Raw genomic sequence first — 26,847 nt, forward strand, 5'->3', positions numbered from 1 at the left:
CCCCGCTGTCACCTACATGAAAAGGGACATTTAAGTGCCTAACAAGATGTTTTTCATGACTTCACAGGCTAACGTTAGATACTATGATCTAACAGGCTAGGAACCATCGTTCTGTGTTGATCGTTTTGTTCGATATGAATCCAGTCGCGGTTACATTTGTAAATTACTGTATTTAAAAAAAATATCCAGTTAAATATATGTTTGCGGAAAGGGTAAAATAAGAAAAAGACTAGACCCTGTTTTATTTCAGTTCTCCTGCCGGAAAGATGATTGTGAAACATAAACAGGAAGCGGCTGGGCAGAGTTTTTGGACAGCCATTGCAGTGTCGTGGCTCAGTAACAAAACACGAAAAAAGGGAGAGGAAGACCTGGCGTTTCGCAGGCTCTCTTTTTTTCCACCAGGATACTAAATTACATGACTAAAAGAGCGAACGTCTTCTGTAAATTAACTGCACCTAAATAACGGGTAAGTTTTTTAAATACATTTTCTTAACAATGATCAGAAAGGATTCTTATGTGACTCGTTCGGCATCTCGGCTAGCAAATTATCCCGGCTCCTAACGATGCTAGCACGTTAGCATTGCTAAACCCAAGTTGGCTAACTCGGCTTATTAAGATCCTCGAGTTGGATTTAAACTGAAGTTGATCCGCTGTTATATTTATCTTAACATTAATATTTATTATTGGAAGGTCAATACTCGCACTATTACAAGTCTCCGGTGTTTGGTACGCCAGTGAAGTGTTTCTATAACGTTAGCTAACTGCTGATTAGCTAACGTAGCTAGTAACCCCTCGATGCAACGTCGCCTTCTCAGAGAATATGACACGTAGCTAACGTTAGTGGCTTCCTGCTAGCCAGCCTACTAGCCGGCCTCACCCAAGCTTTATAAAATCACACTTACCGTACATGTGTAACTTTGATATAACTTGTTTTTATTCTGATATTTGAGACGTTTTGTTAGTTTTTTTTTTTTGCCAACTTGGAACCCGTCGGAGACCAATCATCCATGTAACGGTAGCCGTTAAGGCAAAGGTTAGCTAACTTTGTTGCTACGTTGACAGTGGTTGTGAAAGCTGGACTTGTTTGACACTGCTGTCAAACCACATCCAGTGTCTTTAACGTTAGCCTATTATTGATTCACAGTTTTCTCATGACCTCTATGTTGATTCACAACACCTGCCTGAAATCATTTAGTAGATGGGAATTGATTAGAGACCATATCTCCTACTATTACTGATCATCTTACTTTGTGAGCTTAAACACATTTCTAAATGATCACTGATATGTTTGCATAAACAACCTGTAAATAACTCTTTATTATCTGAGTGAGAACTTATTTTCTGTTGTTTCTGAGACATGGAAGGATGAGAGCGTGGAAGCTGTCAAAACATGGCGGTTTTTGTATATTTACTCTTATTCAGTCATAAACAACCCTGTACTGAAAGTTTTAACTTGAAATAATGGTCCTTAACTCATTTGATAGATTTAATTCACTGCAGATGTCTCATTGAGGGTGAGTTCAGCTCTCAGGGCTTTTCTTGCTCCTCCTGTGTGCATTTTTTTCTTTTATCACTGTCACTTTAGTGTGGTTTGTCCTGCTTGTTTATCAGTTTGCTCAGTTATATCCTGTAAACAACCCCAGATCCTTTGAAACAAGTTGAACTTTTGCCACGTTATATTTTTTTTTTGGCTGAATTTTAAAAACTCATGAATGTATTGGTCTTGAATGAGCCCATATTTGCTCGTGATTATTGTCAGTAACTGTTACACTGTTTGCCATCCGCAGCTGCATCGCGCCACACGTCAGAGCATCACTCTGTAATGCCAGCCCACCGTGTCGTAGCACCCAATGGGGCCAAGCATGGGAGCAAATGGGACTGGACTACAGCAGCAGCCGACTCGTAGTGTAGTTCAGCTGTATTTGCATAGACTTGAACTTTGGCTACCTTATACTTTAGCCCTGGAGTTGTTTGCAAGTTACGTAACTAGGGCAAGAGGTCAGCACCAGCTTACCATGTTCTGATGCCTCCTGTTCATGTCAAAGAGAGAGGGCTAGGAAATGTAGGAAATCAGATGAAATTTGAAACGGCATGTGTGTCTGTGTCTAATGTAGCAAACATAGTGGTTATATACGGGGGAGGACTTTTTATGCGACTAAAATCTTCTTCTTTGGTTACAGGGTTATCACGCCCCTTTTCTCAACTTTTCATGATACTTAAACCTTTGATCACATGTCACTTAAAAGAAGGGGGGAGTTGCGTGAACTCAAATAACAAATGAACTATACTAAAGTTTTTCCAGTATTAGAAGCTGTTGCGTGTAGTCAGAACTGTTGATTACACAGATCACACAGTTATAGCAGGTCTTATCTCAGATCCATTTTGTTTTAATGGAAAAACAATCTGGCTAGCTTATCGTGAAAGGCTAACACTAGGCTTCGTCTCCAAGGGCCTTGCAGATGGTTTGTGTGGGACAAAACACTCATGTTGCCCGTCAAGGAGCTGTCAGATGGTATGTGATCAGTGCCCTGTATCTTCTGTCCTGCTGTCCAAAGACTCTTACTGGAACAAGCTTATCATTGGCTGTGTTATCACCAGTTGCCACAATCTATCTGATAGTTTGAGGCAACATGCATATTCTTAGAGCTAAGTGCCATCACTTGTATGAGGTTTGTGAAGAGGGGTGCTGATTGGTTCCTATTGATCTGACTGTCTGTCTCCTGTTGGATGATACTCTTAATTGTGTCTATTTGTCTCAGTGATTTCACATGCTCTCCCCTGTAGGCTATAGACATGTAATAAATATTAATATTAGGCCATTATTTAGTCCAACAATGTGCCATTAAAACAGTTCTGCCATCTTGACATCTGGATATTATTAAACAGTTACTGTTGAAATTGCAGCATTAAGACACTAGGGATGAAACAATTACCGGTTTAACGGTAAACCATGGTAAAGTTCCCGACAGTTATTATTACCGTACACATTTTAATTACCATGGTAACCAGGTACAGTTAACCGTGCTGTTATTATCTCATGGCAAACACTGTCCAGCATCTCCCAGAAGCAGGCGCACATGCGCTGAATGCAACGTGGGTTTGATTGAGTCAATGACAACACAGCGGAAGACAACGCTGCAGAGATTTATCAGTCACTCTGAAGTCTGGTCGTATTTTAGTTTTTATGAGATCGCTGAGGGAAACTTGATTGAAGAAAATGACCTTATAGTAGATGCAGGGTGAGTTAACTTTTAGCTTTGGTTCGTCTCTCTGACTTGCGAACAGCGTGTAAACTGAAGCTCTCAGTGTTGCTGCTCTTGTAAAAACGCTACATGTTGTTCTGCTGCTGTGTGCGTCATGTGTCGGCAGACTATTCATCCACTGCACATGATAACGCGTTACGTAGTTTAGTCATCCAACCAGCATATGTAGAAATGCTACAGACTCCTCTGTATTTATGTCAGTTTTTGGGCTCATTGCAGTAACTATCACTGTCTTCTAAAGACTTATTTGTTTTTATGTAATTGTCCATGGGGTCATTGTATTACCTATATAATAGAAAATAGAAAATCTTGATAATGCCTACTGATGATTTTCATATTTACAAAAGGTATTTGCTATTATTTTATTTTTTATGCAAACAAAACGGCAGTAGTATTTGTAGTTTTCAATATAAAACTTGTTGAAATGGTTTCAGTGTGTGCATCTTTTTCGGCACATTTTTACAATACCGCGATAATACTGATAACTGTGATACTTTTGGTCACTATAATCGTGATATGAAATTTTCATACCGTTTCATCCCTATAAGACACTGTCCTTATATGGAGGATAAAAAGTAATTTTATGTATAGAAATTTGCCCATTTTTCTTCATATTTACTCTCTTCCCAATATCTCTATTTGAATCTCAATATCATATATTACACGATAAATCAAAACTTCCATCTTTCTTTACTGTACAATATATTGAGCATGTTAACTTTAGAGCATAATGAAGAAACAAACAGCCTGCAGTCTCAGATATTTTACAGGTGTGTCATATCAGCTATTGTGACAACTCTTTGCACTTCAGTATCCTGTCCATGCTGGGGATGAAGGAGACTGTCTTAATGCAAATGTGTAAATCCCCTTTGTCGCATAGATTTGCTTCAATTATGTCCACTCGCTGTTTGACATTGATGGATTTTACAGCCTAGCTCTGTTTTTCTCATTCTTTGTGCATGCATGTCTTCTTATTTCTGCTTTTTCCCCGTTTGTTTTTCAGGATTCAACAGCTCCGGATATGTCATTCCTAATTGATTGGATTTATAACGGTTTCAATAGTGTACTACAGTTTTTAGGTGAGTACTGGTGATCAAACACAAATTCATATTAATTCAGTGTTGACAGCTTAAAAAGATTGCTGTCAACATTGCAAATTAATTTTATCAATCAAAATGTTGTTGCCATAGTGTCAACCACAACACTTTAATTGTAACGACGACTGGTTTGTCTGAAGTGTTAGTGAAAAGAGGGGCTAACTGTGCATTCAGACTAAACGCGAATTCAATCCTTGCAACACTTTCCTCGCTGGAGGTTTATAACTGGACTACTGCCAAGTGTTGATTACGCAAATAAACACAACGCGTGATTACTACAGCAGTATGAACCCAAAGTAAATATTCTGCTGTGATTTCATTGCAATAAACTGATTAAACTGATGCCAAAATAACTACAGTATGATGCAGATTTGTTAAAAATATAAATTCATGCTTTGTCAGGTCTGTCAGCAGGACAACAAATGTTTGTTTTCTGAATAGAGTTCGGATCGATCAGGGCACTTATTTTCTGAACTCACTAGGTAGTTCAACTTTCTTTTCTCCAAGTAATGTCCAGTTTTGTCTGTTTTTTTAAAATATAAATATGAAGTAGTAGTCCAACAGAGCTCTGGGTGCCAACCGACGCTAACAACAACAGTGGAACCGGATGTGCATGGAAGCTAGCTGCCGAGAAGCTCCAGTGAAGATAAATCAACGTTATAATCTCAAAAACTAAAATAAAGAGCTAATTTAATAAAAGCAGTTTACTCCGAGCTCCTCCAGCAGGTAAACGGCGTAGTTGTCAGAGCATAATCCAGTCCTACTACGGGTGTTTATTTGTCCAAAAGCTGCAACGCTGCTCCCGGCTCTGTCCTCGGCATCTTCCCGCAGCTTAGTAGCTCTCTGCCGGCCAGTGGCGGTTTAGCCACCCCACTCTGCCTGCTACTCTGCAAACAACACTCTGAAGTCGTTAGTGACGTCTGGACAGTCTCAACCCTGATAGGCTATTGCGACTCAGCGTCATGCGACTTTCTCGCTCGGGTTTAAAAAATTTTAACTCACGCGAAGACCTTCGCGTTGCCGGCAGCGCCCCCACTGCACCACCCAACAGGAAATTGATGCTCTCTGCGTCTTTGCATTGACTTTGTATGTAAGCGCACCGCCCACAACGTTCACTTCAATTTTGGTCTAAAAGCACCACAAGGGTGTTGTTCACAATAGTGAGCTTTGTTCCTTCTATCCCTGTTGTTGTAGAAGTTGATAGGAAGAAACAGAGTTTCTGTACTGGTGTTAGTTTATGTTGTGCCCCACGGACTCAAATCTGAAATACAAATACCCTGACCGCTCAGCAAGCACCACTCCATAACTGTTAATCCACTTCCAGGATTTCATGCAGTTAAACATTTTCAGCACAGTTGCCTCCTCAGTCAAAGCCCTTGTCAGTCAAAACACATTAGTTTATTTCATAATGAAAGACATCACAAGCCCTTTCACACTGACCAGTTTCTAATGTGGTCCATGTAGTAAGACCACCATTCCTTAAATGTTTCTGTGTAGCTTGAAACGTACCTTTATAGCTCCTTGGTAAGAGCACTAGCACATGCTGGCTTAAGGCCTTTTCACATGGGAAGCGACACTCCGCCTGCGTAGTCGCCTGGCCCCGCAGGGTCGCTCTGCGCTTCTCATGTGAACAGATGGGCGTGTGCTTGGGACGAGCAGTTTCACGGGAACACGCCCGCTTGTCGCAATGCCCGTGCCTCCCATCCTACACGCTCGCCTCTTATTGAAAATGAATTACGAAGCGCATAATTCGCTTCTCGTGTGAAAAGGCCTTTTATGGGTTCAATTCCCATTGGAGCCACACGTGCTTATGTTCCTGTAAAGTGGCTCGGCTAAAAGCATCCACCAAATGGCATATGTTATGTAGTCTTGTGCTCACTGCCCATGAGTTTGTCGATATTTCTTTCCACCTGCGGATATTAAGGAACTAAATTGTTCCAGAAAATAAAATCTTAAATCTGCTCCCCCCCTGTTTTTTTTACAGGAGATGTTTCTGATGGAGTGGCATGTCTGTGCGCGGTGATGGTGATCACTGTTAATCAGTTACTTTGCTCCTTAATTTAAAGCAACCCGTTTACAATCCCTTTTGCATCTGGCACAGTCTCAGACCAGCTTGCATGTTTGGAGTGTGAAAACAGTTGTGAATGCATATAAATACCTGTAGTTATTGAGAGTAAAAATTCCTTTTTAATGATTCATTTAATTTCTCACTGACTTGTCTCAACACACCCAGCAAAAAATTTGTGTTTGTCAACAGACTATTGTGACAACCCTAATGTAATGTGAACATGAAAGGCTCAATAAGGAATGCTTTTGTGTCCAATATGATTTTGTGACAGATACGATTTTGTGTCCATCTGAAATCTGGTGTACCTGGTGGCTGTGTGCCAGCTGCTCCTCTCCACAAAGCGTGCTGTTTTAGTTTCTATGTAAGAGCTTCTCCCGTAAAGCAGTTGTTCCTGTTCTCCCTGTCAGACAGGTAGTATAGTGCTGAGAGTAATGACGACGTCTAGTAGAGCTGAGTCAGTCAGAAACTCGACTGGGTAACACTGCATGACTCAGAGTGTAATCTTGTTAGGAAAGTCGAGGAAACCGTAGTTGCCCTTTTTCTCCTGTTTTAAGTTAGTTGGTACACCCACCACAGAGAACTGATAGTAAGAGAAAAATCTTTGAAGAGTTACAAATAAAATACTACTTACTACTTACCTTACTTGTTTCATTTAACATTTATAATGTGAAGTAGATATTATAAAATGGCAAACTCAGTAGGTGGAGCACAGCCGCTTGTGCATGTGTCATCAAAGAAACTATTTGTGTGAATGAAAGATTTAGTTGCATGCCTGAAAATATGTCCGAGCTTGGCAACTCTTTTGTCAAGTGTCACCTTTATGTTTTGAAGATTAGTTTGTTAAATTCTTAAGCCATAACAGACCTTCAGTACCAACTAACTTAGTTTCCCCACATATAGACTATAATTGGGCGGCTGTCCAGGTGTATTAATGGCCACCAAAGTATCTTTGGCTCCTGTCAAATTTTTGCAGAGAGTGATGTTCTGGTATCTGGTATTATGTTGCAAGTGAACCATGAACACACCAGTCCAGATGTCATTTGGTACAACGTTGGTTTCAATCGTTTTGAAAGGCTGCGTCCCCACAACAGTTATACTGTCATTCTGTGGGGATTCTGTTACTGATCACCTGAGTTCATGTGGTGACGTTTTCTTATGATCCGTTCTGAAGTGCTTCTGCCCTTGTTTCAGGACTGTACAAGAAATCCGGCAAGTTAGTATTTCTTGGGCTGGACAATGCTGGCAAAACGACGCTACTGCACATGCTCAAAGATGACAGATTGGGACAGCATGTGCCAACTTTACATCCAAGTGAGTTGGTGCTACACTCTCTTTCTTACACACATTCTCCTTGTTATGTGTTGAAAGCCACCCGTGCAAAAACATTCAGGCAGATAATTGACATTATTCATTTAAGATTGCCCTATTTTTTAAACAAACCACTATTGGATGTGTGTGAGCTGTTTTTCTGTCTTTCTCCAGCCTCGGAAGAGCTGACGATCGCTGGCATGACTTTCACCACATTTGACCTTGGAGGCCACGCACAAGGTGTGTCTGTGTGTCTGTGTGTGTCTGTGAGTGAGTGAGTTTTTTTTATATCACGGTGGGGAGTTCACCCTCACTGCCCACTAAACAATAGGGACTTGTGTCACCAGTGGGACATAAATTAAGGTCCCTGCTGTTAGAGACTGCTTTTTGATGGGGTAATACTTGGTTTTAGGGTTCGGGTTACAATTAGGTTACGGTTAGGTAATTGTTAAGGTTAGGCATGTAGATGTGATGATTGTGGTTAGGGTAAGGGGCTAGGGAATGTATCACGTCAATGAGATGTCCCCACAGGGATAGAGGAACAAACATGTGTGTGTATGCAACACTTTTGGCTTTCATTAGTCACAGTATGTATTAGTGATGCTCCAATGTCACTTTTTCACTGCTGAAATGATCTAGAAATAAAATGATTGAGATATTAGCAGTTTCCTTCAGAGCGACATACCTGACCCCGATGAGAATGCAGCGTGTAAAGTAAAGTAAATTCTCCCCCGCAGTACACTTACTAAAATAAGGCCAATACAATATATCACAGTTTCAGTGAATGTAAAATGTGTCTAACATGAGTAGACAGACGCCTGCCGTGCTGTAAAACTTTCATGTTTGTCTGTTTGTTCACACAGCCCGCAGAGTGTGGAAAAACTACCTCCCTGCCATTAATGGCATTGTCTTCCTAGTGGATTGTGCAGACTTCACCAGATTGGCAGAATCAAAAGCAGAACTTGATGTAAGTACTTGCTACCTAGTAGGTCACCGGCACACTGTGGAGCAGTATTTTTGACAGCTTTCAGAACTCACAGTAGTGGTAGGTTAGTTAGTGTAAGAATTTACAATGAAATTGATAAATTGTAGTCTCCGTCTTGTATTGTTGTTTTTTTAACTGAAGAGAAATTCTTCCCACCCAAGTAAGTTATAACAGAAGTAATGCAGTGTTCAAACAGCCTTTGAGTTAGACATATTGAAATTATAGCTAATGTGCAGTATATTAGCTGTTTAATGTTACAGATGAAGTAAAATATTAAAATAATTCATTCAGACACATTTAACGATAAAAACATCTGCACTATTTTTGTGGCGGTTATATCTATGCACAACATAGTTCGTACAAAAAATATATTTTTTAAACCAGACACAGAAACGAAGCATAGTTTGTTTTTTGTTGTTTCTTCAGTCACCTTTCATAGCTAATGTTAAATTATTATGCAAAGAGGAATCCATAGCAGAAGGGGCAAAGCTATACATTTCTGCTCTCACAATAGCTCACGAAATACAACTCCCTGTTTGATGGCATTTTTGTTGAATAAGTAGACACAGCTCATGACAGCACACATCACTTTCTGACTTCTGGAAGGCAGTAAATATATTTTACATCATAGTTTCATGATGTGTAATATTGCAGTATCTGAGGGTAGAAGTTTTTTTTTTTATCATCTTAAGAATAAAAAGGAAAGCCACATAGTAATACCTATTCTACCCTCCCAGGCATTAATGACAGACGAGACCATCGGAAACGTGCCTATCCTTATCTTGGGCAACAAGATCGACAGACCAGAGGCCATCAGCGAGGAGAGTCTGAGGGAAATGTTTGGATTGTACGGACAGACGACAGGCAAGGTGAGTAGACTCAGAACTCTGTCGGGACAGTGCATTATACCGTTTTCTGGACAGGCAAGTACACTGCTCCAAATAATTAAGGAAACACTTTTTACACATCAGATGATGATGATAAACGAAATAGTTCAAAGTTCAAAATCTTAACTGTAAATTGTATAATTTGTTGAACAAAATGAGGTAACAACGGTTATTGGAAACCAAAATTGCCAACCAACTGAGGGCTGCGTTCAAAATCACACTGAAAATCAAAGTAAAAAAAATGTAAATCACAGGCTGATCCAACCTGCATGACTTTCATCACGGTAACTCATAATGTGAGTCAGTATTGTGTATGGCCCCCACGTGCCTGTATGCACTTCTTACAACGTCTTGGCATGGCTCTGATGAGGCAGGTTTGGTCAGAAACATGCACACCGGTAGCTTGAGTTCATTTTGTAGGGCTCTGGCAGTGCTCCTCCTGTTCCTCCTTGTCCAAAGGAGTAGATACTGGTCCTGCTGCTTGGTTGATGCCCTTCTACAGCCCTGTCCAGCTCTCCTAGTGTAAAGGCCCGTCTCCTAGTACCCCCTCCATGCTCTTGAGAATGTGCTGGGAGACACAGAAAACCTTCTTGCGTTGGCACGTATGAATGTCCTCCATTTTATTTGCACATTAAAATCCAAAAAGTAACGTCTCCTCATTAGCTTAAAAGGACTAGTTTGCATCACTAATTAGCTTTACTAACCTCAGCTCCTCCAGTCACCTCTGTCCTTTCTTTTCCAAAACCACTTTTTCAGACTGAAAACTGAAAAATAATTTAATCAGTCTGTACAGGACAGAGCTGCAGGCTACACCACTTTAGTCTAAGTTTGTACCTGATGTTCTCAACATTGGACAAGTAGGCAGTAATAAAATACAGCTTCCAGTTACTTTCTATAAATTGAGCTAATGTTAAGTTACATAGTAGCTATGTAGCTACTGTAGAAGCTTTCCTGCTGAGCTGTGCAGTCAAAAGGGGAGGGGAGATGTTAGCTAACTTAGCGCAAACCCGCTTCACTTTTCCAGCAGGTGGTCTTCAGAAGCTAATACACTCTAACAGACACCGTACATTTACTGCCAGAATATTTTCCTCCACTCGCGTTCACCGTAACTTTTCAGAGTTTTCAGAGTTACGCTGCTCTTATAACACCACATTTCACATATGTTCTGCATAGAACAAGGAGAGGAAGCGAGCCAAGCATTGAGTGCTGCCGTGCTTCAAAACGCAAGTTGTCTTTTTAAAACTGCTGACAAATAAGGTCACCAGTGCAGACAGATACAGGGAGAGAGAGACCGAGAGGGACCTTTTTTTTAAAACATCGGGAACCGTAACCATCCAGGAAAAATGCTATCAGTGCATCTCTAGTGTATATAAAATGTTCATATGATGTTGGTTGAGTCCTCACCCCAGAAGACAGTGAAAAGTTCTTCAGTTATGGTGACAAAGCAGACCCAAATCCCTGCAGTCATAGTGAAATCAAATACTGCTGACTGGTCCATTTGTCAGCATAACCTTTTAAAATATCAAGTTAAGAGTTGCTAGGTAATCTGTTGTCTTGCAGAAGTTGCCTTTACCTATTTGCCAAGTTAAAAATGCATATTTACAATTCAATCCAGTGCTCACTCTTGATCTCCTTGCAAGTTCCAAACTCACCACAGCAGAAGAGAAAATGAAGAAAGTGGGTTTAGTGTGACTTTCTTCCTGCTTTCTCTCAGGGTAATATTCCCATGAAGGAGCTGAACACGAGACCACTGGAGGTGTTCATGTGCAGTGTGTTGAAGAGGCAGGGCTACGGCGAGGGCTTCCGCTGGCTCTCCCAGTACATCGACTAAAGCAGCCAAGCCCAGTGACACCACCACCATCACCACCATCGAAGGGGGGGGGGCGCGCTAAATCCAACCACTCAAGGCGCCCACCGTTGCCACCAGTACCATCATACTCAGCCCCGTGTTTGGTTTAACAAGTCTGTCCACCTTCAGAGAAACCAGTACAACTTGATCCCAATAGACTTTTATTGGTCGAACATTTGGTTCAGCACTTACAGAATTCATACCTGTACGCGCACGCACACACACTCGTTTCCATCTGTCTTTTTCTAAGAGAGTAACATAGCATTGGTTCCACAGCAAAGGGTGTTCAAATTCAAACTGATGAATCTTTTCTATATTGTGTCTGTCGTTTACTGCCCTCTCCCCCTCCCTTCCTGCCATCTGTTGTGTGTGATGATAGATGCATTATAACTGTAAATCTGTATATGATTCCCTTGGTATATCAACAATCCCTGATGCCTCTTTCCCCTCTTCAAATCATTTCGAGCAACGAGAGCAGCATAGTTGTATACATTGCAGTACACTTTTTTAACAGTTAAGTTCATTCAACATTATATTTAACCAACACATATTGGGTTTTTCCTGTTATTTTTTTGTTATTCATGTTTTCAATAAAATAAAGTGTGTGGCCACGTATACAGCCTTCACCATAGACGCATGGCTGTTTCACCCATTTATTTAAATGGACCAGTGCATTTATCTTAGCGTATCAGAAATTAGATCCATTTCTTTAAGTAACTTGGAAGTTGAAATACTTTTGGTTCCAGACTTCTAGACTTCTATATCGTGGGGTACAGCAGCATTGAATAGATCTAAGTACTCTGTGGGCCCCCCTTTTTAAAGAGAAGCATGGGGTGGATAGGGTGGACATCGTAAAGCAGATGAGAGAAGATTTTTAATAGAAAATGATACTGGCTATAACCCCACCGATGTTTGATGAAATTGTGTAGATAGCACAATGGTCAGTTGATACAAAGAAAACTATTTAAGTAAATGAAACCTTTGGATAAATAGCGTAACAATAACATGCAGTACGAGATGAAGGGAGAAATAAACAGATGGTTGTAACATCTTGTAATCGTCAATATTAAGTCCATCCTGCAGATGTATTTCCCAGTGCAGACCTTTTTACATGGTGAGTCTAGTGACCAAGCGTAGATAACTGAGGGCACTGTCCCACAGTGTGAACAGGTAAATAGGCCTGAGACACCTCTAAGAAAAGGGACCATATATGTATGAAATGTACATGAACATCGTACATGGATTTTGTATTTATAAGTGGTATCCTTTGATCTATGTGCTTTACCAGAAACTATTACGCATGCCTTGTTCTTTTGATTTGTAATGACCATTATTCCAGAGTAGAACAGGAGGGGGGAAAAGATGCCAAAATTTACAATGAGAGCTGATTGTCATGTTTTTTTGTTTTTTTTTTAACGAAAACTATGGAATTGTGCTTAATACACATTTTTTTTCTGTCCCTGTCCCTTTGTGTCTCTTTCATTCCCTCATGACTACGAGATGAGCTGTTCCAAGAAGGGTGGGACTTGCTGTTGTTTGCATCATAAGAAATGTAATAAATGTTTTCAATGAATAACAGGCTTTAACATTGATCTACAATGCAGACTGATTGTTTTGTCACTTTTCTTTAGTCAGATCACCTGTGGAAGAAGTATTGAATTCCTTTACTGAAGTAAAAGTACCAATGGAACAGTATTCAAATGCTCTACTTCAAGTAAACCCTGCATTCAAAATCCCACTTAAGATGTATCAGCTAAATATACTTAAAAGTATTAAAGTAAAAATAGTCATTCGGTGGGAAAATAGCCCCTGTGACATATATTTATACATATATACTACATAATCAGATTGTAACTCGTGGACATCTGGCACATAACAAGGGGCACCAATTATACTGCATTTGTAAGCAGCCACAAGACAAAAAAGTTGGAAACCAAAAACACTGGTTTAATCTTTAATAACGCATACAATGGACATACTCAAGTAAAGTACAAGTACCTCAAAATTTTACACAACTATAGTACTTGAGTAAATGTACTTAGTTTCCACCACTGGGTGAAATAACTAATTTAATTCTCTTGATCTGACTGATAATTTAAATACCTACCTATTATTTAGCTTCAGTACAAGCACTGTACTATCAGGCCATTGGGTGTCGCACGTGACACGGAAAAGTGTATGTTTAACTACTGCACAACAATTTTATCTTCATTCTTTAAATTAATGACTAATATTTAGTATAAAGTAAACAATATTGCTGAGTATCAATTACACATTAAGCAAAGTTGTCGCACTGGATCATACCATCTGCTTTTATCCCATTTTACTGATGTCAACAGTTTTTCAAAGCATCTCAAGCATGTTCTTTGTCAGTTAAGTGGTTTCATTTTAGCATTGCACAAAAACCACATTTAAACACTGATTTACTGGAGTTATACAGTTGATTTGTCGGCTGGTGTCACTGTTTGTCTTAAAGATTTCCTATTCCAGCAACAAAACTGAATGCAATAATATTGGACAGCCACTATCAATACATACATCTATTGTAGTGTATTAGTTGTCAGTTATCTTACCTGTGTGTGTGTGTGTGTGTGTGTGTGTGTGTGTGTGTGTGTGTGTGTGTGTGTGTGTCTGGTGAGGAATCTGATGCTGCTTGTCCTCCCTCACAGGGATTTAAGCATATGAGAAACCAGAGAAGGTGACGTCCCTTTACTGGTAACTTAGCCTCCTGTGTCTCTTCTCACTTCCAATCAGCGTTCAAGACACACTTGAACCTAGCTACAACAATACACCAGAAGTTAACAAGAAGGGGGTTAGGCATCTACTGTACAAACTCATCTATTCAGAGGGAAATGCTATCTGATAGTACTGTGCTGTCTCCAACACAGCTGTTTCAGTTTCAGTCAATAATTTTGACTGTGTTTCAATCTACATTTTAAATTGGTGATCAACCGCAACTGTTTGGTATAATTGTTTAATCGTACACCTGGTGATATGCCTGCAATATCCCTGACTTTGTGGAAGTCTACCTAGAAGATTTAAGGCAAAGTGTGGTGACACCAAATATTGATTTGATTGAAATTCTGTACACTCAGTTTGGATTTTGTTAATTGATAAATATAATATATTAACATGTCTATTGTTTAAAGCATTCTTACTTAACTTAATTTTCTTCACCTGGCTACCTAACACTTTACTGTATTGTACTGTATTTTTTAAAAGAAGTAAACCCTTTTAAAATGTGCTGTACTATAAAAGCTGGATAGCTTAAAAATTCAACTGCAGGTGTGGGTTTTTTATGCTAAGAGTATGTTAGGATTTCCCAGAGATGAAATTGAGTCTTTATATGTACAGCCTCCTCTTGCAAGGATGACAAATTTAAAATTAGTTTATTAAATGGTTGTGCCTTATCAGATGATGGATGAGAGGATTGTAATGAAAAAATGTGACTACAAATAATCAGCATTTTCAGAATCAGTTCAGTCAAGTGTGCTTTATCTGCACAAATGTTTCATTTAAACCATGTAGCCAAAGCAGTTTTCAAAATAAAACAACAAAACAAAACAAACGTTTTCATTTGAAAATGACATAACAAGATTAATCTAATCAAGAACATTCAATTCAGCAGTTTTAAATTACAAAAACAAAAAATACACTAACACACTTTGTTTTGACTAAATGTATTGCCTTGCTCTTTACATTAATCAGCACAACTTAAATCTTAAATCCACATGTAATCAAGCTGTAACCTCTTGAAGAAGTGGATTGAGACAAAAAATTAATCGCTTTGCTAAAAATGTCACAAAGAGAGCTTAACGGTATAAATCAAAACAGAATATTTCCTGAATATTCCATAGACAAAAGTAGCAGAAATTCAAGATGATGGTCATTTAAAAAAGGGGGCAATAAGTATTACTTGTAATAATGGTTCATTTGACTGCTATAGCTTAACAACATTATTGACAGCTTCCTGTTTATAGGTTTCTACTGTTGGAATTTTGATTAGTCTGTAAGCAACAGAGAGGAGCAAAAGAGCATTTATTTAAATATGTGAAAATGCTAGGTAGGTAGGTACATTTATTTGTCACAATATAACAACTTATATAGTGAAATTTAATTTTGTAACTCCCTTCTGCTACAAAGCAGACAATATACATGAATACAGGAGCAATTATAAAAATGGTAAACAGAAATAAATTATATTCAATGGAGCAGTGCTGAGAATGAATTTGAGCTTAAGAGTCTGATAGCTTGGGGAGAAAAGCTGCTCTGCAGTCTGGTGGTGTGGCAGCATAAAAACCATTATCTCTTCCCAGAAGGCAGCAGGGTGAACAGACTGTGGCTGGGTAGGTACTGTCCTTTACTATCCTTTGGGCTCTGCGTAGGCACCTCGCCTCACCGATACCACTGATGCTCAGGAGATGGATACCAGTGATCTTCTGAGCAGTTTTAATCACCCGTTGCAGAGCCCTCTGGTCCTGGGCTGTGCAAATCCCATGCCAGTTAGTGATGTTTCCAGTCAGGATGGTTTCTATTGCTCCTCTGTAAAAGCTGGCAAGAACATGGCACCGGAATTTGACCTTCTTAAGCTTCCTCAAGAAATATAAAATGTTATAGGTTCTTAGTTTAAAGGTCAAAAAAAGTTTTGTGAATGTAAGAAGCTGAAAAACAGCCTACTGAACAAACAGTTCAGAGGAATAATAACTGTATTCCCCTAAAGCACCTTCAGTTTTTATTTTTTTCTGTGTGTAAATATACTGTAGCCATTGCAATGTAGCCACATAAACCAAAGTATTGGACAAAGAAACTTTACTTTACCTGATGAAAGTGCTAGATGAAAAGTCAGAGGATCACCAAAATTATTACAATTCATCTTCAAAGGGACTTTAACACATGTAATTTAGGTCTATCAAATTATCACGCTCCAGTAGTTGTAGTCCAGAAATTTCACTCAAAATCACAAATGTGAACCTCATGGTGGTGCTACAGGAAAAGTCAGGGGATCACAAGAGTCAGTAGGATTCATCCTCTGGGCCCCTTGCATGGCTAAAAATATAAAATAAATGTGATAGTAAAAGTAGAAGTCCACATGAACATCATTATTTATAGTGCTTGAACCTGACATAAAGAACTTCGCCCTGCGGGAGCTGAAGCCCTCACACTCAGAGGCATTTTCAGTTTATAGATTGAATGTTTTAAGTGCAGATATGTTCAGCTGAATCTATTCTTATAAATCAGGTGAATTTATAATTTAAAAAAAGAGGTACATTAATTTAAAAAAAGAGGTACATTCAATCACAGGACATTTTAACATATGAGGCCCATGGGCCCTCTGCTCGCAGTCACTGGGTTCCCTTTATCAAGACTCTCACTGCAGGAATACTGTTTAAGAATATTAAACACTGGCAACTAAACACTCGCTCATTCATGATGGAAGTGCGTCCCTAGGAATAATCAATTCTTCAAAAATAAAAACTGTTTTCAAATACGGCTTTCCCCAAAAAAGTGGACTCTTGGCTCAGTCTTGCCCCATATGAGGGAAGTTGAGCTAAGGGAGAGGATAAGTTTGCCACATGGGGTTCGGGGACATCAGTGTCATTTCATCATGCAAACTCAAACGCCAGGTCCTAACATTCAATTGCACTTAGATAAAACACTGCAGCTGTGTGTTCTAGTTGTTTCATTTCAATGTATTGCTTTAAAGTCATCCTGTTGATCGTCCTGTCCTGATGTATCGAATTCCCATATCTGTACTTCTCCCACTACTCTGTCCAAACCCACAACAAGAGTTGAATCCTGTCTGTTTTCCATTTATAGAAGCATGACATGGTTTCTGGTCTAAAATGCATAATGTCACATCATTTCGATGAGGCACAGGAATACAATGTAAAATTATAGTAAAATAGCTGGCTCAACTTCCCCCAGGTCTTTTGGCTCAAATTACCCCATTTCTGCCATTTTAACTAATTTATTTCATCCAGCAGTTTAAGGGTAATGTCATGCTAAGAATATAGCCTCATATTGTAACTTCCTAAAGCACTAACACATGCATAAGATTTTCTCAAATATGTCTGTAATTGTTCAGACACAAGAATCATGACTCTAATAATAATAATAATAATAATAATATATTAAAAACAAAGTAAATAAAACAGTAAAAGTGTCTGTTTATGTGTGTAAAAAAAATTTAATTTAATTAAAAAAATTAAAATTCTCATCATATTTGTTGCAACAATATCGTTTAAAATCGGGTTTAAACCAAAACAAGAGCAAAACAGGGACTGACTGATGCTACTGAGCTCTCTTCATATATTCTGGTGAGTTGGCTACTTTATCAAATTAACCTGTTTATCTGAGTAATAAATGCCATAAATTCTGTTATTCAAATAGTGAATTAGAAGTAGCCAGTATAAGTATAAAACGTATTTGTTAAGTATGTCGATACAGCTGGTTAATGTCACTTTGTTTTCTTTTAGCCAACTACACAATGGAGAATAACGTTGCTGAGGAGCATCATGTCACTTCCAGCACTGGATGCCCTTACAACATGAAGAAATGCTGCGATGGTTACATTCAGCATAATACATATCTGGCTTCAAGTCTGATAGCTGTTGGGCTGGGCAAGTGATTTCTTTTTACCTATTGTATGTTAGAAGTTACGTCCTAATAACACCAAAAATCCACTGTCACAATATCCTGCACTGACTAAAACTAGAAAGAGAGAAATGCTGTTCTGGGAACATGTTTGAAATCTAATAAAAATGACACAATCTGTTGCCTGGGCTACCAAACCATCCATTCATTCTGCAAAAGTAATTGAAAATGCGCCGTCGCTACTGTTGCACCAGATTCTGTGACCCATCAGTTTTCGTGCCCTGACGTTTTTATCATACTATCACATAAGCATACTTTTGATTGCAACTGTGTTTTGATTGCAACGTTGTGCCTGTATAGCAGTGTTGGGCAGTAGCGTCGCTACAAGTAGCGCCTTTATTCCTGTTTAACTAGTGTGCTGGCAACATGTTCGGGTAGTCACATGACAGTACAACAGGGTGTGCTTTTCATCATTTCATAATTAATAAATATATGGGACTATTCTATGACATAAGGTAAAGTCTCTTGTACACCATGTCTTAAAGCCATTAGGCTATGTGTAGGATTTTATGTATTTCTTTGGTGCCATCCAGTGGTAGTATCAATAATAACACTGTGGCTGACTGCAATGTACCGTAACAGTCTAAATGTATTTTAAGCACATAAGGATTCACATTGCACAACTTCAAGACAGAATTGGTCTATAGCAGTGGTCGGCAATAGGCGGCCCGCGAGCCAGAACCGGCCGCCAGCAATAATATCTGGGGCCAGATTGCTTTGATAGCTGAAAAAAATAAAAATCAAAAATTGTTAGTGGCTGGTAATGAAATAGATCTCAGGCATGACAGCTACAGTTACTCACACTTCCTCTTAAGTGATTGTGCCTTCAAAATAAAAGTGTGAGAACATTCTTTGCAGCAATGCTTTATGTTGAGTTCATTGAGAGCTTTTACTTTAAAGAGTTCTCTGAAGGACATTCAAAAGAGACTGGCTTGCTTTACACACCTCTGAAAAAGTGTCCTTATAATCAATTTGTTTAACAAGGGAGAAAAAAATATCCACAGTTATTTCGAATGATCGTACAACCTTCCTAACGTTAGTCACACACAGTACCGACTGTGCTACACATGCACAAAAGTAATCTAGCCTATACAAAATAATTTGACTTTGTTCTGGCCCACTATGTAACGGCTTGAAAAAAAATTTGGCCGATGCCAGACTTATTTGCCGACTCCTGGTCTATAGCAAATACAGTAACAGTTAACATGGAAGCAAAGAAAAAAAGTAATAGATTGTGTAGACTATATATTATTATGTGACATCTGTTTGATGTGCATGTAGCCTAATTATTAAAGAGCCACGCTTTAGCGTAAAAATGGCATTCGGTGTATTGGTCAATGTGCTCAATGAATTTCCAGTACACAACTTATAGTTGGCTAAAATTATGAAAACCCTTTCCCAGAAAATGTTTGAGTTTTAGCATTGTTTTACCTCTAACACATCCCTTTTCTTTCTTTATTAATGTCTTACAGGTGTTTCCCTGGGCTTGATTCTCAAAATTTTTGTCCCTTTGTCTGAATTTGACGAACTCCACGTGGGCTTTCCGGGAGAAATGCTCATGCGGATGCTTCAGCTGGTCTCAATTCCTCTCATCGCCACAAATGTGATAAGAAGTAAGCCACAGGAACATTTCTCACATTGTTAACTGTTACATTAGGATACATATTATACACACAGCATTTAAAAGGAACACGATGGTGGTTTGGCAAGTTTAAGCTTATTAAACCTAAATAGAGGGTGTAAATTCAAAAAATGCCCTTTGGAATGTTCTGGATGTATTACAGTTTTAAATAACTGTTCTATACATACACTGCTCAAAATAATTAAGGAAACACTTAAATTACACATCAAATCCCGATGATCCTGATGAACAGAATAATTGGAAGTTCAAAATCTTTACTGTAGATTGTATAATTAGTTGAGAACAAAATGACATAACAAAGGTAATTGGAAACCAAAATCAGCAACTGACTGAGGACTGTATTCAAAATCACGCCGAAAATCACAGTAAATAATTTTAATCACAGGCTGATCCAACTTGCATGCATTTCATTAAGGCAACTCATAATGTGAGTCAGTATTGTATATGGGCCCCATCTGCCTGTATGCACTCCTTCAACATCTGGGCTTCTGAGATGGCAGATGGTGTCCTGGGGGATCTCCACCCAGACCTGGATCAGGGCATCAGTCTCTGGCACTACTTGGTGGTCTCGGGCGCACCGAAAGATAACGTCTCAGAGGTTCTCAATTGGATTCAGGTCTAAGGAACATGAGGGGCAGTCAATGGCATCAATGCCTTCATCATCCAGGTACTGCCTACAAACTCTGGCCTCATGGGGCTGGGCATTGTCCTGCACCAGGAGGAACCCAGGACCACTGTACCAGCATGAGGTCTGACAATGGTTCTGAGGATTTCATCCCTAACAGCAGTTGGATTACTGTTAGCTAGCATGTGGAGGTCTGTGCGACCCTCTAAGGATATGCCTCCCCAGAGCATCACTGACCCACCACTAAAGCGATCATGCTGGATAATGTTGCAGGCAGCGTAACATTCACCAATGTCTGGCGAATGCCAGTCGAACTGCATAGTGCTGGGCTATGAGCACAGATCTCACTAGATGACCTGTGCAACCTGAGTGGGCTGCAGGTACCGCCTCATGCTGCCAGTAGTGACAAGGACACCAGCAAAACGCAAAACTAAAGAACAATTTGTCAGGAAGGATAAGGAGAGAGCAACTGTCTGTGGCTACTACCTGAAAAATCATTCCATTTTGGGAGGTTGTCTTTCTGTTGCCTCTCCAGTGCACCTGTTAGCACTTTCATTTCCACCAAAATAAGTGACAGTGATTCACAATCGCTTATGCTTCCTAATTGGACAGGATTTATATCCTTGAAGTTTACTTGACTTGATGTTATACTGTGATGATTAAGTCTTAATTTTTTTGAGCAGTGTAGATATGAAAAACATATTTATTTATATTATTTTATTTATCTTATATGTTACCATATTTTAATATAGGCTACATTTAATTATTTGTTAAGTTCTGTGTGTGTAAAACATTTTCAAAGCCTTCTTTTATGCCACATGGTGCTACGTGGTCTCTTCTTTATCTATCTTTATCTTATCTATCTATCTTTAACTGAGACTACATACCTATCCCTTTTTAGTGTTACATATCTTAGAATACTTCAGGGTTATGTTTCAGGTTTTTCAGAAAGACAAATGAAAGAAACCTTCTATGGTAAAATATGGAACATTGCCAGGCTGAGGCAAGTGGAACAGAGGCTAAATTATAAAGTGGGTGAAACTTAAGCTCTCTGTTAGCTGTTGCACACATCAGGAGAGACTTGATTTGAACAATTTTTGATGTGTGATACATTGTGTGAGAATGTGAAAAGTCATTTGGCGATTAGACTCCATCGTGATGAAAGGGGGTAGAGCAGCAGATGTATAGAAATCCCCCAATGCAGTCTAGACACTGGTGGTGGTGAGATGAAGGATGAAGAAGATGCTGAAGACCTCAATGGGAAGAGCTGAACAGGGACTAGATCCAATGGGCAGGAGGTGAATGGGGTGTGGGAGGGCTGCAGCCGTACTGAATGATAGCTGTGGGCAGAGGAGAGAGCATATTTAAAGTGTGGTCTTGACTTCCTGATTTGCTGAGCTGATCGTGGTGGAACCTGAGTGGAAAACCATGAGGGGACGCCCATGGTCAGCTGTTCGGGCAGAAAAAGTGAACGAGAAAGAGGGAGAGTGTTAGGTTCCACTGAAAAGGATTCAGGTGCCGACACAAAATGGTTATGGGAACACAGGAAGAATTTATTAACGTGCACAGGGAAAGCCAAAGGGTTGGGGAGGTAGCGGGGAATTCCAGGCATGGAGAGAATCTGACGACGGTGTTTCTGGACTCTGTCAGGGCGGACAGACAGGCTTGCGGGCAAAGAGCAGACAGGCAGGTGAATCAATGGGCAGGCAGGCAGGCGGCACAAAACTGAGAACACAAGGAAGGGAGGAGAGGGCGAAGCCAAACCATAACAGAGAGAGAGTTGTGAATAAGTGACGCATAAGGACAGTCTTCCTGGTTGAACTTGCGCTGAGCTTAATATGTACAACAACATGTTTGACAGCTTGTTGACTGGTACAGCACTGTTTGATACACACTGTGACTTTCAATAAATGCCCATGGCTGACGGGAGGCTCATAAAGATTCAAAGCCAACGGATTTTACAGAGTTATTATATGGCATAGATGCCAAGTAGAATAGCTGTTTATTTTGTGCAGCATAGATGATGGTTATAGATTGGTTGTCATGTTACTGGTATAAAAATAATCATAAAGTAAGCTATTCTTTCATGGGATTAATACCTAATTTAACATCAACTATGAATATGCATTTACTGAAGTCACGTTTTAAATTTCAAACAAGTAGTAATTTAATAATACAGTATTTGACTCCATTGCCTCGCAGTTTAGCAATGACATCTGGTATATCTCGAAATGATCAATTACGGTCTCAAACAACACGCCTAAACTTACTTATTTACTTTATTATTCCTGAGATGTAACTGTGCTCCCCTAACCTTCCGTTGCCCTTGTGTAACACTCATATATGACCTGTCTGACCCTCCAACTTTTGTTTTTTTAAGGTATTTCTGCTCTAAACATTGAAACTTGCAGAAGAATCTCATTACGTGCAGCAGCATACTTTCTTATAACCACTCTTCTGGCTGTGAGTACAGGTAAGATAAACACTGCACATATGCTTTCATTAGGAAAGGTGCGCTTGACCACAAATTACCTGAGGCATTTTAATGTTTCAAGTCACCTTTTTCCCGCACGCGTAAATGTGCAATTTAAAACTCACTCCTTTGTCACAATTTTAACCAAGCTATCAGGTAAAAAATATACTTAATTCTTCCATGGTCATTGTCAAAAATGTGTTGATCGTGTTTTATGCATATTTGACCTTTGTCACAGCAAACAATTTCACTTATCATAGCAGGAAAACAGGTGAGGTGTTATCAATACCTCAGTGAGCCAACAAGTACAAAATTGGACAACTAAGTGGAATTGGATTATTTGTTGTAGGGTTACTACTGGTAATGTTGATCAATCCAGGAGTGGCTAAAGCTGTTGAAAAGGATGAGACAGATGATGAGGAGTCCTTCGACACTCTCAGTTCCCTGCTGGATCTAGTAAGGTGAGAAGAAAGTGTATATTCTTACATCATCTCTGGTTTCTCTGCATACTCAGTTCTGCAAGGTTTTTAGGTCAGTCAATGCCATTTCAGAGATATCAAGAACATCCAAGTAGATATTTCAAATCACTTATATTCCTTCCTCCATTTATGTTTGTATTAAGCAGAAATAATGCTGTATATCAGGTGTTCTACAATGTTATGCAAAACTCTTATGCAAATGTCACATCATGCCCTTGATAAGGCTGCATTTCTTGTGTAGTTTACAAGCTCACTGATGGTGTGCCTTTTGTTTATTGTTGATAGGAACATAGTCCCACAAAATCTGATTCAGGCTTGCTTCGAACAGGTATGTTTTTCATTAAGGCATATTATAGATTATACTGCTCATTTCTTCTCTTTCCATGTAATGTTTATCATGTGAACTCATGTTTTTTTTAGTACAAGACCGAGAGGGTGGAGTTTGAAACTGACACAGAGGGGCACGAGGAAGAGCATGAACTACAGTCTAGCCTGGAAACAGTAAATACTTTCCCCTTGTCACTAAGAAGATTATGTTGTGAAGTTTCTATTTGCAGTGATGATCTTTGATACATGAGGTCGCTTTCGGACCATTAATGAGTTTATGGTCTAGTTCCAGAACTCGTCAGAAGTGCAAATGGTGGGCCGCTATGTTACAGGAGCCAACACAGTCGGAGTGATTGTCTGGTGTTTCTTTTTTGGCATAACCCTCAACATAATGGGAAAAGAAGGGAAAGTCCTTGTAGAGGTCCTCACTGTCTTCAACGAGGCCACAAAATGTGTGGTCAACTTGATACTATGGTAAAGTGAAACAAGATACTATAAAGTATATCATTCTCTTTTTCCATATTTAATACATTTTGAAACATATCCCTCATTTGGAAGTGAGAGTGTAGTACTCACAGCATTGCCATTAGAAATAGTAATATTGTATTTCAGACAAAACATAGCAGCATCTTTCACTGTTAAATGTTGTGTTCTAAAGGGGTTTCAGTGCCCAACAATGTGTATTCATAATTACATTTAATTTCCTTCATTCTCTGAAATTAAATGTAAGAGAAGCCTGACTGGTTTCTTTTGGACTTACATATTTCCTTCATTTGTTTAATTGTATGGTTTTCTCTCCAGGTACTTGCCATTTGGAGTGGTGTTCCTGATTGCAAGCCATATTGTTGAGATTGAAAACTGGGAATCTGTCTACAGCCTCGGAAAGTTTGTGGTCGTGGTTGTTGCTGGGTATGTTCGCCTTCGCTGTTTTAGCACTTGGGTTTAGTTAAGTAAATTTGACCTTCTGAGCAACTAGTGATGCACATTTAGTGTGAGTGTATTTAGCTACTCATGAATTTAACTTGTTAAGAGGAGTGTTGTGTTACTTCTTTCAAAAGTTACATAGTTGTAACTTTACTTGTTTTAAGTCTCCAACCTAGCAGCTACACAGTGAATGCAGACTCTTGCTGTTGTCAGTAATTGTATTTGATTGAATCAGTACTGATTGTGCATTTATTGTTTGTTTCAGGCTTACAATCCATGGAACAATAACTCTGCCACTGCTTTATTTCCTGTGTGTGAGACGCAACCCCTACGCTGTTATTAAGGTTTCTACTCCTGCTTTAATGACTGCACTGGCCATCTCGTCCAGGTAGGATGATATAACAGAGAACTGTGAGTTCATGGCGTGTTTGGCACCACTGCTTATTTGTACATTCATAATCAGAGCTGCCTGATTTTTTTTCGTCATATAAGCAGAACACTAAAAAAGGATTCAATTTGTTTCCCCAAGCTCTGCCACTATGCCATTAACGTTAAAATGTTGTGAGCAACTCTACATCGACAAAAGAATCACTTCTTTCATGCTGCCCATTGGGACCAACTTGAACAAGGACGGAACTGCCCTTTACGAAGTGGTCGCAGCAATTTTCATTGCCCAGCTCAACCACATCACTCTGGACTTCAGCCAATTAATTATCATTTTGTAAGCCACTCTTCCTGTTAGTTAGTTTTGATACTGGTTAAACGTGTATAATATGGAACCTTTGAGAGAGAGTGACTTTAAAAATGCATGGTACACTTTTATATTACTTAAGAATCTGTGTTTGATCTGCAGTATGACTTCAGCTGTCGCCAGCATAGGAGCAGCAGGGATCCCATCTACAGGAGCAGTGAACACTCTCTTAGTTTTGACAGCTATTGGGTTACCTGCAAGGGAGGCCTCCATTTTGGTGGCTGTAGAATGGCTCCTGTAAGTTGAATCTGTTGTTCATAACTAGAAATTGATACAAAATGTCTAATGGATGGATTAGTAAAGCTGCCTTTTCTGCCTCTGGATTGGTTTACCCCAGCAATTTATCCACCCTGACCTCTGTTATCTAGTTTCAAACTAGATGTTTACTTAATCAGGTTTCACCATTAAAGCTTAAGAAATGTCTGAGCAAGAGTTAAATAATGTACAAATTAGTTTCAAGGAAATACCTGAAGCACCGTCCAATCAAAAGCAGTCACTGTCACTTTTGCGTCACAGACTGCAACTTTCAAATATAACAGTTTAAGAATGCCAAGCGATATAGTAAACTTAATAGCCAATCCTTAGTAAATGTATGTGTAACTTTTTTTTCTTTTCCCTGTCTATGTATGCACGTGGTTCATAGTGCATGCAGGTTAGGTTAACAAAACATTAGATGTGCAAAGAGTTCAAACAAACAAAGTCACTGTAAAGCAGCATACCGTATATCCTCTGCTTTCATTGTCTGATGTTGTTTGTGTCTTTCAGAGACCACTTCAACACGCTTGTCAATGTCCTTGGTAACTGCATTGGCTTGGTAATTGTTCACGAACTGTCAAAAAAAGACCTCGATGTAAGGGAGGAACAGGGACAGGAAATGACAAGGTACAATCTAGAAGGTCTTAGTGTCAATTCATCTTCATTTTAAGCCAGTACGTTCACAGAACCTGTAAAGGCATTTTTCAGTCTGACGCAAATGATTATTCCAAAGAGAAATAAGTCACCTTAGCAGCACAGTAATGTAGCAGACATCTCCCTAAAATAATGCTGATCTTAGTTACATCTACATGTGATTCAAAGATGGGACACACGCCTTTTTCCAGTTTTTGCTCACACTAATGACCTTGTTGTGCTTTGCCTGGCTAGGATGCATGGCAGTGATAGCCAGGTCTCTGATGATGACACCCTGCCTGAAAACCTAATCCCACCCAAAGAATGTGATACAGAGGAGCCCACTCAGCGCGTGGATCAGTCCAGTGAGATCCGGCACATCACACCAGAACAGCTGTACAACCAAGAGAGTGATGACAAGGAGCCCGCTCAGCGTGAGGACCAGTCCAGCGATATTTGGCACATCACACCAGAATATCTGTCAGCCCAAGACAGCGATGACTATGAGAATGTGTAATGTCATCTGACAATAAACGGGGATTCAAATGTATTAATGTTTGTAATGTACGCATTTAAAATACACATAAATAATTATTATTAAAAGAAGCTAATAAAATAAAAACAGCA

The 26,847-nt window shown here is 39.4% G+C and overlaps 2 protein-coding genes across 3 annotated transcripts; both read left to right on the forward strand.

Annotated features, from left to right (window-relative positions):
• The first annotated feature begins 306 nt into the window (after positions 1–306).
• Positions 307–13,049, forward strand: sar1b (secretion associated, Ras related GTPase 1B). Its single transcript, XM_038708191.1, has 7 exons — positions 307–466; positions 4,267–4,342; positions 7,620–7,739; positions 7,911–7,976; positions 8,600–8,703; positions 9,459–9,590; positions 11,323–13,049. Exons 2-7 carry the CDS (start codon positions 4,285–4,287, stop codon positions 11,437–11,439), a joined length of 597 nt encoding a protein of 198 aa, XP_038564119.1. The 5' UTR covers positions 307–466; positions 4,267–4,284; the 3' UTR covers positions 11,440–13,049.
• Positions 13,050–17,718: 4,669 nt separating this feature from the next.
• On the forward strand, positions 17,719–26,770 carry LOC119894861 (excitatory amino acid transporter 3-like). Of its 2 annotated transcripts, XM_038707553.1 has the most exons (14): positions 17,719–17,774; positions 17,934–18,077; positions 19,584–19,724; positions 22,759–22,851; positions 23,201–23,312; positions 23,616–23,658; positions 23,751–23,831; positions 23,944–24,131; positions 24,459–24,566; positions 24,847–24,969; positions 25,111–25,302; positions 25,435–25,569; positions 26,098–26,214; positions 26,476–26,770. In XM_038707553.1, exons 2-14 carry the CDS (start codon positions 17,945–17,947, stop codon positions 26,735–26,737), a joined length of 1,728 nt encoding a protein of 575 aa, XP_038563481.1. In that variant the 5' UTR covers positions 17,719–17,774; positions 17,934–17,944; the 3' UTR covers positions 26,738–26,770. The 2 variants fall into 2 exon arrangements, with proteins under 2 accessions (XP_038563481.1, XP_038563482.1); XM_038707554.1 differs by lacking the exon at positions 25,111–25,302.
• The last annotated feature ends 77 nt before the right edge of the window (positions 26,771–26,847 follow it).

Source organism: Micropterus salmoides, unplaced genomic scaffold (assembly GCF_014851395.1).
Source record: "Micropterus salmoides isolate LMB-PRFRI ecotype aquatic unplaced genomic scaffold, ASM1485139v1 Ms_hic_scaffold_9, whole genome shotgun sequence".
Classification (NCBI taxonomy): Eukaryota; Metazoa; Chordata; class Actinopteri; order Centrarchiformes; family Centrarchidae; genus Micropterus; species Micropterus salmoides.